The 13,677-nt window shown below is 41.9% G+C and overlaps 2 protein-coding genes across 8 annotated transcripts in view; one reads left to right on the forward strand and one right to left on the reverse strand.

Annotated features, from left to right (window-relative positions):
- pdlim7 (PDZ and LIM domain 7) overlaps positions 1-4,385 on the forward strand; it is a 31,364-nt gene extending 26,979 nt beyond the window's left edge. For all 4 annotated transcript variants that reach the window (XM_063491201.1, XM_063491228.1, XM_063491209.1 and 1 more), the window contains 4 exons: positions 75-255; positions 356-476; positions 2,892-3,007; positions 3,347-4,385. In XM_063491201.1, the coding sequence (XP_063347271.1) occupies positions 75-255; positions 356-476; positions 2,892-3,007; positions 3,347-3,433 (505 nt within the window). In that variant the 3' untranslated portion in view covers positions 3,434-4,385. The remainder of the gene's footprint in view (positions 1-74; positions 256-355; positions 477-2,891; positions 3,008-3,346) is intronic.
- A 2,562-nt stretch (positions 4,386-6,947) lies between these two features.
- Positions 6,948-13,677, reverse strand: part of unc5a (unc-5 netrin receptor A) — a 152,966-nt gene continuing 146,236 nt past the window's right edge. For all 4 annotated transcript variants that reach the window (XM_063491187.1, XM_063491177.1, XM_063491167.1 and 1 more), the window contains 3 exons: positions 13,073-13,237; positions 12,758-12,936; positions 6,948-10,657 (listed from right to left, as the gene is read on the reverse strand). In XM_063491187.1, coding sequence (XP_063347257.1) covers positions 10,492-10,657; positions 12,758-12,936; positions 13,073-13,237 — 510 coding nt within the window. In that variant the 3' untranslated portion in view covers positions 6,948-10,491. The remainder of the gene's footprint in view (positions 10,658-12,757; positions 12,937-13,072; positions 13,238-13,677) is intronic.

Genomic DNA, 13,677 nt, shown 5'->3' on the forward strand with positions numbered 1-13,677 from the left:
AATTTATATTTTAAAAAATCCCTATTTATGTGTTACCAAGAGTCTTTTTTTTTTTTTCTTTTTCTTTTCTCCAGGGGACGGTACCTGGTGGCACTGGGACGGTCTTGGCACCCGGAAGAGTTTACATGCTCGCAGTGTAAGGCGGTCCTGGAGGAGGGGGGCTTCTTCGAAGAAAGGGGAGCCGTCTATTGTACGAAGTGCCACGATAACCGATACGCTCCGAACTGTGCCAAGTGCAAAAAGAAGATCATAGGGGTATAAGCTTCTGTTCTATCCAGCAAAATCAAAAAAGCACTGCTGTTTCAAAGTTTAAAAAAAAAAAAAAGTTAACCTTTTTCTTTTTTCCCCCCATCAGGAAATCATGCATGCACTGAAGATGACTTACCATGTTCAGTGTTTCAAGTGTGCAGCCTGCAAGAATCCTATCAGGAATCAAGCCTTTTACATGGAGGAGGGTGAACCCTACTGTGAGAGAGGTGAGTAACTGAACCATTGCAGTCCACACATACTATACTTCCTGTCTTGCATACCTGAGCAATCTAAATGCAAATGGTGCAATTTATTGTGTAAGAGTTGGAAAAGGTACAAAAAAAAAAACAAAAACGAGGAGGAAAAAGTAAAGACCGAAACGGCTCTTTTTGGAGCCACATTCACAAACGGATGCTACTGCTTCACATCCTACATGAAACAACACTAATGCTGTGACACAGTTGATTGTCTCCCAAGGGCCAGGGGAGGATACATACAACTATTCTGCTTGGTAGTGATGGCTGTGATGTCCTCTGTTGTGTAAAATATGGGATGAACTCACACCTAGTATAAAAAGCTGAATTCAAATTAAAGCTAGTGTGATTTTACATCCATTCTTCCTATAGGCCAGCAGGGGGCGACGTCTCTCAGCTTGACAAAGAAGTCAGTTTCTGTAGAAGTGCATGAAAAAAATGAGTGTACTTCTGTCTTGATTAATGACCTCTGTAACCACTTTCCTAATGAGTTTTTCTTCTGAATTGCTAGTTTCGAGTCTTATTTAATACAGCTCGGTGTTCACTTTGTAAATTATGGTTCCATTTAGAGTAAAATAGACGATAAAGCAGGGCAAGCTTTAGGGCATCACTATTTCACCATTAACAAGTCGCTACCATACGAGCGTGCAGTATCCTGAGTTTGAGTCTGATCCAAAAACCATAACATGCAGTCTGTGCTTCAACTGTGCTCCAAAAGGTGGTAAATGTCCGCCTTTCTTTTACGATTTCATCACTCCTTAGGACAGTTTGGTTCCAGACTCGCGTGTGTCTGGTGAAAAAAGGATAGTTTACTTATAATAAAGACCTCAGTCGTGACCAAATGTGTAGTTCGACTGTGTTTTCACTCAAGGACTCTGTTCATACATTCAAACAATACAATACTGGAGGCTTCATAAGAGATAAAGGTGTCACCATGGTGAAAAATCCTCTGCTGGAAATAAAAGCAGTTGGATTTATGTAGTTCTAAGGAACAGTTGCAAATACTACTACTACTAATAACTGCAACAATGACAGTAGTCAGTTCTGCTGAGCAGATGGAAGCGCCCACAGAAACCTGTGCTTTAATAAAAAGTTTAATTCTAAACCCGAGTCCAAGCCAGATCGCATTTGCCTGAGCGTGCTGAAAATCCAAGTGTGCAGATCGATTAGTTCCAGCGCCGACTGAGAACATCTCGACTCATGTAAGACGCCCCGCGACTTCACACGTGGATCGAGCCTGATTATAAATCTGCACTGGCCTCAAGTCCACAGATGAGACAGAGCAAGCTGACACCCACAAAGCACATTTTAAATGGATCCTATAGCTCGGCCCACGTCATAGACGTCGGGGTACAAAATCTTTAAATTCAGCCAGTGCATGAATCAGGTGTAGCATGCATTTTGTGATAAAATTGTTTCCTCTCTACAGTGCATCCTCTCCAGTCTAACTGAAATAATTTTCATTATTTTCTTTGTAAAAATCAAACTATTTCTGACACGTTTTGTCAAACATTGTAGTATTGCTGTGGGGTTTGGCAGAAACCTACATCTCGAGTCTCCTGGCACATGCCGCAGTCAATCATAAAGTGTGATGTTTTCATCTGCTGTAATCTATTTAGCTCCAGTTTACTTCATACATACCTCTATTGGGTTTTATGAATGGTGCGTGCTCTTCTATTATGATATAAATGATTTAGCGGGGCATCTGACGTGGATTGCTGCTTTATCAGAGGCGAAGCCAGAACCTGGGTACTCATATTCTAAATAACGCCTTCAGCTCTGATAAACATTCTGCTGCCTCAGCATCTTTCGGGGACTGTACAGCTCTCACCCACTCACTCTTGAGAAGCAGCATTATAATCTGACACTTTCCCCCCCAGAGTCCTTGTGATGAAAGAGACTGGCAAATCCAGTCAAGTATCTGGAGCAATTTCCACCTCATCCTAATCCCACCCCTACACTCTGGAAAGGCACTAATGTACAGTGGGTGGACACAATAACACAAACAGTATAGATATCAAATGGCCAATAAGAAGAGGAGCTGGCATTTGGCATCAAAGCAGCTCTATACGTCTTTATTTTACACCGTTCAGTCCCTTAAGTGGTTGCGTGTAGCGTGTAGTGAGGATTGCTCATCTCGGAGCGGCAAACAGCCTCCACTTCTTCTTTTAAAGATGAAAGATGTGGAAAAGGATTTCAGTCTCTACGGATCCAGTAAAGGTTAAGCGATGTTTACAAACGGCGATTGCGGAGGCCGCGGTGATTCCTTGGCCTGATGCGGGCAACGATAAAAGCTCTTTTGAATTAAAAATGTAATCTTATATTCACCTTATCTCACATTTCTTCTGCTTGCCACTCCACCCCCCCTCCCTCCCCCCTCCTCTCCAGACTATGAGAAGATGTTTGGCACCAAATGCCATGGCTGTGACTTCAAGATTGATGCCGGGGATCGGTTTCTGGAGGCCTTGGGCTACAGCTGGCACGATACGTGCTTCGTCTGTGCTGTAAGTCATTTTGATGGATATAGCTCCTTGTGGGCTCTCTTTGCCCCCGTATCTCGCAGCTGTCCCAGTACAATGGCACCTGGAGAAAAAAATTTGCCTCCATGTCTGGACCTCAAGCTTTCTCCCTCTCTCTCTCAGCCTGTCACCTGCAGTCTATCACTCTCTCCATCTCTCTCATTCTGTGAGGGAAAACTGAAAGCAAATGCAGTCAAGTAAAGCTTGCTCTGGCCACTAGAAACTGTGTAAATTCACATCGGCAGTGTTGAAGTCTGATATCTCCTCTGCCCTCGTTTCCCAATCCGTCTCTCTCACTCTGTGTGTCTCCTTTCATCTTTAAAGCTCTGCCAAATCAACCTGGAGGGGAAGACATTCTACTCGAAGAAGGATAAGCCCCTGTGCAAAGGCCATGCTTTTGCTCCAGTGTGAGAGAGCGAGATGTATCTTCAGAAGAAGGAGGACTGCTCTCTCCCTTCTCTTTACCCCCTGACACTTCTGTAGACGCACCACATCCCTTCTTGCCACACAACTTGTTAAACTAAGTCCTTTCTCTCTGTGCTGCAGACTTTGTTTTTGTTCTCGAGGCTTAATGCTGGCTGCACGTACCGTCACTTTACTCTGCTGTTAGGAGACTTCTGATGGCACTGCCTCTAATGCCAAATGCTGTGTTGCATAACTGGAAGGAGTCGAGGAATTATGTCACGCCATCGGTAACTTTTTGACTTCCGAGTTGTTTTTAGGTCATGAAAAAAATGTCACCGCAGGTCACGTCGATTTGTAGCTGTTAGCGGAGTAATCTCCCGCCTCTGTTCTCCTCGTCCTTGTTAATTCAAGTCACCAACTTGAAGGAGTCATTGAGCCTCTAATAATCTCTCATATTGCAGTAATGATCAAGCACTTCTCTTGCACTAAGTGTAGTGAAGTGCTGGCCCCATACAGGACCCCAGCCCACTCATCGGCTCTCGCTGCAGCGCCCTTTAATGTAATGGGGGGCCAGTCGAGCAGAAAAGGAGGTGTCCATTTCTGCTTGACTGGATCTCCTCCACAGAATCACTAACTACTTATTACTTTGACTCTGGCAAGTCAGAGCGCATACTCCAGCTTGAAGAGTCATTTAGAATGATGTAGTAATTAACCCATTTTTAATCATCATACACGCGGGTGATGGAGATTGATTTTTAACTTTTCACATTCCTTTGATTTGACTTTTTTTTTTTAATGAGACAAAGTAAGTCTTTAAGTGTCCCCCATGTTACTGTGATATTATTCCTTAGAGTACTTTCAAGTCACTGAATCTGTATATATATTGCTTCAGAACTGGCCTGTAAGTGTTGTTTTTATTGCAGCTGAAAGTTTCAAATAAAATTATTTAGTAATTCCATGTGCTGGGTCATTTAATTTCTCTTGGAAACACTCCAATCTGTAACAATTTCTAAAATTGTCAATTGCCATCTTTGCTCTTTTTCCAAAACCCTGCTGAAGCCTTTGTATGCTCCCTATAAATATAATCAACAAAGTGATACTGAAATACGTGGCATTTTTTCTTAACTGGTAGGTAGCCAGGTGCTTTAAACATCATTCTTGCTGGAATAGCTACATTTTTGTTTAGGTGAGAAGCTCCTCTTAAAAGGTTAGCATCAGCAGTGGGGAAGCAGCTAGCCTGCAGTCCAGAGTTTAAAAAAAAAAAAAAAAACTGACGCCAAAGGTGAAGCTCACAAATGGATGTTTCTTGTTTTTAAACACTCCTTGGTATAATGACTCATATACAACTTCAAAGCTTATTATCTTCTTTTAATTTTTAACCATTGGAGAGCGTTTAAGCTAGCCATTTGTACCTTAAGCTAGGCTAATTGCTTACAGACTTTAGCTCAGTGGTTCTGTGTCATGGAGACACAAGATGAGGGTCCTGAGATGATCAGGTTTACAGTTCATGAAATGTTGCACACTTTTTTTTTTTTTTTTTTAAGACCAGTTGTCTCAAACTCCAGTCCTCAAGGGCCGGTGTCCTGAAACTTTTCCTTGTGTGCCTGTTGCAACACACCTGAATACAATTAGTAGGTCATTCACAAGACCATAGAACTGCATGCTGAGGTGGCATTTCAGCCATTTGATTCATGTTACAGCAGCTCATGAGTGCATGAACATAATGCAAAAAAGTACTTTTAGAAGTACTTTTTTCCAAACACTTAAAGTTACTTGAGTTGGGTTAGGGGCTGCCACCTCAGCATGTAGTCAAGTTCTACAGCGTCTTGCTAATGACCTATTGATTTTTATTCAGGTGTGTTGCAACATGGACACGTGGAAAAGTTTCAGGACACCACTCCTCGAGGACTGGAGTTTGAGACCCCATTTTAGACCATTACCATTTAGAGAGGAATCCTCTAAAAGCATCCTGAAATTTTACAGCAAAATGCTTTCCCTTGTAATATTTTTTTTTCATCAGATTCGATTGGTGATTCTGTTTATATCCTGGTCACCACAGAAATTAGAGTGAGTTTAGATATAGCTTTAAAGTAAATCCCCAGAGGTGTTTTAAAAATGGATGCCAAGCTGTAAAACCTGCTTCTTTGTCTGAACCATGCATTGATATGACATGTGCCAAAAATGTATCTTTGATCAAGTGAGCAAGTTTAAATATTTTAATCAGCTTTTCTGGCTCAACTTCAATGCAGGATAAGGCAGTAGATCAGTGGTTCCTCAAACTGGAAGGCATAGAATTATTGCAGGTGGGGTGTAGATAACCAGGGGAAAATAAACTGAATAAATTTTTGTAGGGCAAATAACTTTTATTTGCTCTGAAACTCTTGGCTTTCAACAGAGTCATTATAGTTCTGTTTTCTAGTTATTTTGTTTGGAGTTTTTTGTCCTGGTTCAGTTTGCTAGTTTGCTCATTTCATTTTACTTATAACTTACAGTGTTATGAGCTATAAGGAGGGTATTTCTCAAATCTAGTAAAATCAGCACCATCTCACAACAAGAGGGTTTTCTCCAGCTACTCCAGTTTCCTTCCACAGTCCAAAGCCATGCTTGTTAGCTTATTTGACCTTAGATGTGAATAGTCATCTGTGTTAGCTATGCAATAGACTGGCGACCTGCCCTTTCCTCTGATGACAGGCTCCGGTGTAGGTTTAAAAAAAGGTGATGTACGCGTAGGTATGCAGACATGGTAAAGGTGACCTGCGGAAGTTCAAACCTCTGAGCATCAGAATGGGGAAGAAAGGTGATTTAAGTGACATTGAATGTGATATGGGTGACAGCCCATGTCACAAAGCTCAGATCATCTTAAACTGATTAGCTGTACTCAAACGCCCTTCCAGCAGAGCACCTTTGTGATGTGGTGGAACGAGAGATTCACATCATGAATGTACAGCTGACGAATGTGCAGCAACGATGTGTGTTGACCTTGCTTACTCAAGGCAGGACGGCCAACGCAATAATAGGAAGTGTACCTAATAAGTGGACGTGAGTGTGTTTCCTCATTTCCTGTTTTGATCATGTTGGTGGAGAGCAGAGTCCCATATCTTTCCCCCAAAGGTGCTCAGTCACGTTACGAAGGTCGTACTCAATGAGTCATACTATTCAGTGAGCCCTTGTGTGCTATGAGTGGGAGCACAGTCATCCTGGAAGAGACCGTCAGGACAGCAATGTTTCATCATAAGGTAAGAATTATGACTCAGTAGTGATTGACATTGACATTTCCATCTCAGGGGACAAGATGATCAAAACCGTGACAGCAAAATTTCCTACACAGCACAGCAGAGCCACTGGATCCCCTCACCGTAGCAGGAAAGGCTCCAGGTTCATCAGCCAAAAAGCTTTGCATTTAATCCCATGGCAAAAGAACAACAGACGCATTTCATAAAATATCCAACTCTCAAACTAGAGACAGCTTTTCAAGTAAAAGATCCAGGCCTTGATTTAACAATATATAATTTATTTACAACAATTTTCGGATTGAATTACTATACATACCTTTCTGAAATGTCATAGATAGATATATATACATAAGGCCAAGTAAATACTTGAAAGCACTTAGAAACGAATTTCCAAAATTCTACCCACAAATCCATATCATTGTCCAAAAAAGTACAGAAAATCTCCCTTAGCAGAAGTTTTTCCATCGCCACAAAAGTTTCGACAACAATTTACATTAACGATAGGGAACACAAAAAAAAAAGGTTAAAAACAAAGGAACATAAAGGAGGATTATACAATTGCATAAGCGCTGTGGCATGTAATAAATACAGCATTTTTGACTTGCAGAAAGGCAAGGAACATTGAATCAAGGAACTAAAGAGAAAAAAACCCATTCACAAGTACAGAAGTCTATTGTTCTTACTTCAAAAAGAAAACAGTTTAGTAAGAGTGACGGGGAGGTATGCACGCACCCAGTCTCTCTCTCTCTCACACACACACTCAAATACATCCTTGACACTGAATAGTAATGAGTGACACAAAAAGTACAGTGCTGAGATGTTACATTTCTCCCCATAACACAGGGGTGAACTGACAGTATAAACCCTTGAACAAAGCTTGTATGTTACTGACACATACTTACACAGAATTATCAGGCCTGGGTTTTCTCTCAAACTGTATTCATCGCACACACACACACACACTGAGTCATAGCAGAATTGTTAGATTTGTCGGATGAGCTAGATGTGAAGATAAGATGCTCAACATCCTGGCGGCTGGTGAATTACATTACTGAAATATGCTTAGGCAACATATCCAAGACGATGACGGAGGGAGGGGGGTGAAAAAACACACACGCGCTCTGACTGTACAGCTGCCGTGGCTCATCTAAACGTGCCGCGCCGACGCCGGCTCGTCAGCGTCCGAGAACCGACGCCCTCACTCTCCAATTAGCCACGCAGCCCGCCCACCGACGCGGTGACTCGTTAAGCACAAGTGACAGTTTCCACCTTGGATTTTTAAATGCTTAAAGTTACAGAAATCATCAGGTGCGCAGAGTTAAGGACGAACAAAACGTCGACAGAAAGCTTTCCTGTGAAACGGTCTCGAAACCCTTAACACTGCAAATAGTCTGCTAGATCGCCAAACAACAGTATATAGGCAAACACGTCACGGTTTTAGACTTGACAAATGCTGCGCCAGTTAAGTGTCTTTTTTGGCTTCATATTAAAATATAATTTACATTTGTTTACAAAGTGATAAGGTGACACAGAGTACTGCGTAAACAAACAGCATTGAGATGCCTTAAAAAGAGAGGGGAAAAGGAAAGACAATGAAAGAGACAGCTACTCTAGAAAACAGTGGATTCGTGGACACGGCGTGAGGATGCGGTGGCCCTCGAAATGATATTCAGAAAACTTTGGTTAACAATTCTGCTGATATACAGTATGCAAAGTGACAGCACACGGCTGGTATAGAAAAGTATTTACAAATTATGCACGGCGATCTGATTCAACGTGAAAAGATTTTGAGTTTCTGATCATTTTCACGGCATCTTTATATAAACTGGTAACTGGACTCTGAGGGGAGATGTGGTTTAACGGGATGGGTTAAACGAGCAAGGCGATGGGTGACGGTATAAAAAGAAAGTCAAGCTTTCTGCCTGCTACAAGGAAACTAATGTACATTCCAAAAAATCTGACAATCATTTCATCTTAAAGGTTAAAAACCATTCGAGCCCGCAGGATTGGGCCGTCCTCGCTGTTTGAATGAAAAGGGGCGGGGTTTTCATTATAGCTTTGAACAGACAACTTCACATGCAACCCTGAGGCAGACACAGAGAGAACCTATGGCTAGTTTGGGACTGCTCACACCTCGCCGAAGGAAAATTGCTAAACGAGAAATTTTTGTGTTTGTTTGACAGATTCGTTACGAGGAAAAGAAAAATACTGTTAGTGAAATACAACAGAATGCAAATGCGCCGCTGCAGTTTATGGATTTTTGCATGAATCTATTGGATAATTGTTGCTGTCTGGATACAGATAGCCAAAAAAAAATCCTTTCAAAGCATCTATTTGTGAGCAGAGGGGGTGACATTATGAAAAAGCTGCTCTTTACTTTATCTGAGAGACGGGCTTCTCTCTGATGTGGAAATACTGTTTGCCACACAGCAAATGCAGAATTCCCACCAACATTGCTTTATGAATAATACAAACAAAGCTGCACAATTACCCTTTCAACATGAGTAATCTTGTGATGATTTTGAAGAATTTGTTGTCAGATTTTTCTGAGGGAAAGTGCTCTACATAATTCATATGGAATAATAACCCTTCGGGCCATGTTTTTAGACTACAAAAATCAATGTAATCAAGAGGAAAATGTCATTTTAGAAATGAGCTTTGACGACATTCAGCGTTCGCACACGTGCAGTCGGCGTGCCTCTCGGCCCTATGGCTCCTTCATTAAGCTGTGGAATTTAAAACAGAGAAACGCCACGATGAACGATTGGAGTAATATAAAATGTGGAAACCTTATGGATCAAAATCAGAAGGCTTTAAATAGAAATTTCCTTTAAAATATGACTTTAAGTCAAGATATTACTCACTTCAAAAAAAAAAAAAAAAAAAAAAAAGGATCCAGAGAACCCAAACCTCACATATATCGATTTAAAAGCAGGAAAAGCTGCAAAGCGTCTCACTGAATCAAGATGTCAAGATGTTAGATTCACAGTAATGATACCGGCTGGACTACAACACACACAAACGCACACACGAACTACATGAGATGGGTTTTTGGGGGGCTCAGACACACAATCTGTTTTTAAACCAGCAAGTCCAGAATGCGCTACAAGCCGTCTGTGTGTTAAACAGATTATGTGACTCACACACACACGCACACAGTCTCACTAGGTTGCTTTAAAATAAATTAAAAAAAGCTAAAGAAAAAAAAAAGTGGGCTAATCTTCTGAGTTGATGTCATGTGACGAACCTGCCAATTGCATATGTTGCTGGTTCTCTTTAACCTGAAATGACCTGCACCCTTTTTTGCCACCTTTCTTTTTACTGACTGTTTAAAAACACACGGTTTTTGAATCTAAGTTCAAAAATTAACGACTGAATTTGCAATATTGGCCATTGCTAATAGCGTTACATTTGCATATTGCTCCTTGTTAAGCCGTACGCGGCCTGTTTAAAAGAGTTAATTTGATGTTACCTTTGCAGCAGAACTAGGGTATGGACTAATTCAACTTGGGTCTTTGATGGGAAATAAAAGGTATTTTCTCTACTGAGTCTGTGAATACGTTTTCCCCAAACACACACACACACCCAAACTCTACCCCCTTGTTCCTCATTTGGTCTGTCATTTAAAGATTTTTACTGTGTTTGATGGGAAATAGGGACTCAATCCTACATAAACACTTTCTTATCTTCTAAAGTGAAGAAAAGGAACGCTGGGACAGCTCTGTTCTTCGATTCCCGCTGCAGTTATTGTTTTTTATGTGTGTAACAATGTGTTTTAGTGTATCACGTTGTGTACTTTTCCTCGGCACCAGTCTGTCCCTCTTTTCTAGGTTAGCACTCGCCATCGGAGACCAGGAATATCATGGCTTCCTGTTTGCCGATGTCGGCCATGACCGTGGCCAGCTGGTTGATGTTGCCGCTGTGGAAATGTTGCGCCTCCCATAGGTCCAGGATCACAGAGGTTGGGCTTGCTTTGGATGCAAAGAAACTCATGTGTCTGCAGGGTGAGAGAGAGCAGAGAACACAGAAAATTAATTAAATCAAGCGACGCGCACACATCAGAAAGCAGAGCCTCTCATTTTCTCTCCACCTAAAGAGTGTCAGGAAAACCTTTCACCAGGTATTTTATTGTGCTGCCTCTTCTTGTAACTCTGTCAATGTCAGGTTTTATTGTGGGTTATATTGCTACATCCTGATATCTAGTGTCGGCGCACTAAGTAAAAAAATGATAAAAGCTACAAGAACACAGTCGGAGCTCTCGAAACTGCCGTCACGTACAGACTCTCTAACAATTCTCATTTGAAGCTTAACTCCACAACCCTCATTCCCTCTTTATTTGATGTTGAAATTGGCCCCAAAATCCCATATAGTAAATCCTATATGGACTTTCACAGTTAAGTCGGAAGTGACCTTTTCTATTTTGGGAGCAGAACCTTTACGATCAAACCCAATCAATGACAACAAAGCAGTGGCCCGAGTCAGCTGGATATTTGATGTTGAGTGGGACCTTATCCCTGCGGTAGCCGAAGATGCTTGTTTGATTAAATGGCATTTCTCTGTTTTTCCAAATGTCCGGGGCTTTAACTCTTATGTAGAACCCACATGACATTAAAAAGGAGAATGATGTAAAGCACTAAGAATCACCGTGCCGTGTGGGTGTTTTGGTGAGGGGGGGAAAGGGGAGACAGGAAAATGCCACCGAGCCTTTTTCACCTTGAGAAAGGTCAGACGGAGTCAGACTTCCCGTCTTTCTGTTTGCCTGGTGAAGCATTATGTGGAGGTTATAAACACGTGACTGCAGCGGTAGGACACAAGCACCGGGAACACATCGTCACCGTGCTATTTTAAGTCAATTGGATTTTATAGAACGTGAACGGCTCTGGCTCTGCATCAGGACAACGCGACAAAGAGGAGCGTTGGTCAAAAAAAAAATCTTTTGGGAATGAACCTCTGTGTCATTATTAAAGTTTAAAAAAAATAAAGAAATGTGTCAACCCTGCTTATTCACCTCGCCGCGTGAAACAAGAGCTTATCTTGTATGGCTCAGACGCAGCCGCTCGCACCGTCTTGGGAGAGAAAGATCAAATAAAAGGTTCTTGGCATTTTAAGTTTTATTGATTGGTCCCGTTCCGCTCGGTCTGAACACTTTACACGCGCAGAAACAAACACAGAAATGCAGCATGACAGAATGCCAAGGAGCTGCAGCCTTTTGAGGAAAACGCGTTGTTAAGGACAGATCAAACAACGGAGCAGTTGTTTCTTCCTGAGGTCTAAATGAGAATTGATTATGTTGAGCAAAACATTGCTAATTAAACCTGTAGTGCATCAATTCAATTTGTGATTAATTGGGGTAAATAAAAGTTGATTGGACAAATTAAGTGTACCTATTTGATTTCATTACCAAGTAGAAATTAATTTGGAGGATAAGGGATCAATGCCCAACTACGCTCTTGTTACAGGTGCTCTGGTGATAGAGTACAGTAGCTGTGAGAACGAAGTGGTCGGCACAGATCCAAACCTATTCCAACTTTTTTTTTTTTTTCCCCCCCTCCCTGCCGCTGATGGGCAGCTAGCTCGCTGCATTTCCAATTACAGCTGTTAAGCAGAATGTAGCAGGTAGAAGTTTAGCTGCAGACTTTAAGCTTCTTACCTGTTTCTGAGGGAGAAATGAAGAAGGGGGTCATGTTTTCTTGCAGAAATGATAGCTGTATCCATCAAGTCCACATTAATCCTATAATACTAGCTGTGTCAAAAGAGGATTAGCTTGCTAAAGCATTACTCTGTTTACCTGAACTTTAGGAAAAACACTCCGCTGAGGTGAATCACTCCACACCGATTGTGCTTGATTACTGAAATTTCACTGTTTTTCTGCCAACATCTGTATTAGTATACCTCTTTACAATCATTATTTTGAGTGAGCTGTATTCACATATTGTGCATAACTCTGCTGTGAAACCTCACTTCTCAAGAGGTTTGGATAAATAAGGCTCTTCAGAATTTCTTCAGAGCTTTCAAAGCTAAGCCGCCAGCTCCGACATGCTCTGACAACAATCAGATCAGCAATCAGATAAGGCGTTATTGTAAAGCTGATCTTTACCTCTCGAGTTTAAGTCTTTGTGCTAGCATTCTCCAGTCGGCTCCGTTGGGACAGGGGGCGTCCAGGCTGCTGCAGATCTTCTGCCTGATGAGGTACGGGATCTGAAAGGCGCTGGGTCCCGCCAGAGCTGTGGCGTTACTGTCCATTAACAGAAACTCAGAGTCCAACGCTCGAGTGTCCTGGAAAGGGGGAGGGAAGCCACACAGGCTTTCTGAGCTCAGCAGAAAAATCATCTCCTTTACGAATAACCAAAATGCTAAATAGTAGCCGCGGCATAATCAACCGCAGCTTTTAAGTGAGCAGAACGAACGTTACCTTGGCAATGTTAAAGTCCAGGCTAAAGCTCTGTCCCTCCCCCTCCACCTGCCACACACACAGCTGGCAGGTGAGCTCGCAGGTGCTGAGGCTGAGCCGCTCCAGAGTGAACGTGCAGTGCAGGTACCGCTGGGAACCGTTCCAGATGTGGTAGAACGGTATCTCCTGCAGTAGAAGAAGGAGGAAAAAAAGCAGCACAGTCAGAACTGCATGTCTGAAACGCGCCATAACACGACCGCCTGCCTAGAATACACTGAGATTATCATTAATTACACTGACATAAGCTGTCATCATTATGGCTAAGTATATCTGAGGCAGCGGAATGACAACGTTCAATTAAGTTAAAGGGAATAAATGTGCTGTTACTGACAAATAGAATCTTTAATAGGAGTTAAGAGCTACCAGCCCGACTCTGCTGATAACAGAAGAAATCAAACTTTGGATTTTAATAGATTACACACGCAATCTGTCACGCTGGCAATGGAAGCATTTCTTTTTTTCCCCTTTTCATCTATTTTCATTAACTTGCTTTAGCTTTGTACTAACTTTCAGGCAGATATACAAATGGTGGCGTTAGTGTAAACGCTGAAATATCACACCACTAC

This window comes from Pelmatolapia mariae, linkage group LG2, assembly GCF_036321145.2.
Source record: "Pelmatolapia mariae isolate MD_Pm_ZW linkage group LG2, Pm_UMD_F_2, whole genome shotgun sequence".
NCBI classification, from domain to species: domain Eukaryota; kingdom Metazoa; phylum Chordata; class Actinopteri; order Cichliformes; family Cichlidae; genus Pelmatolapia; species Pelmatolapia mariae.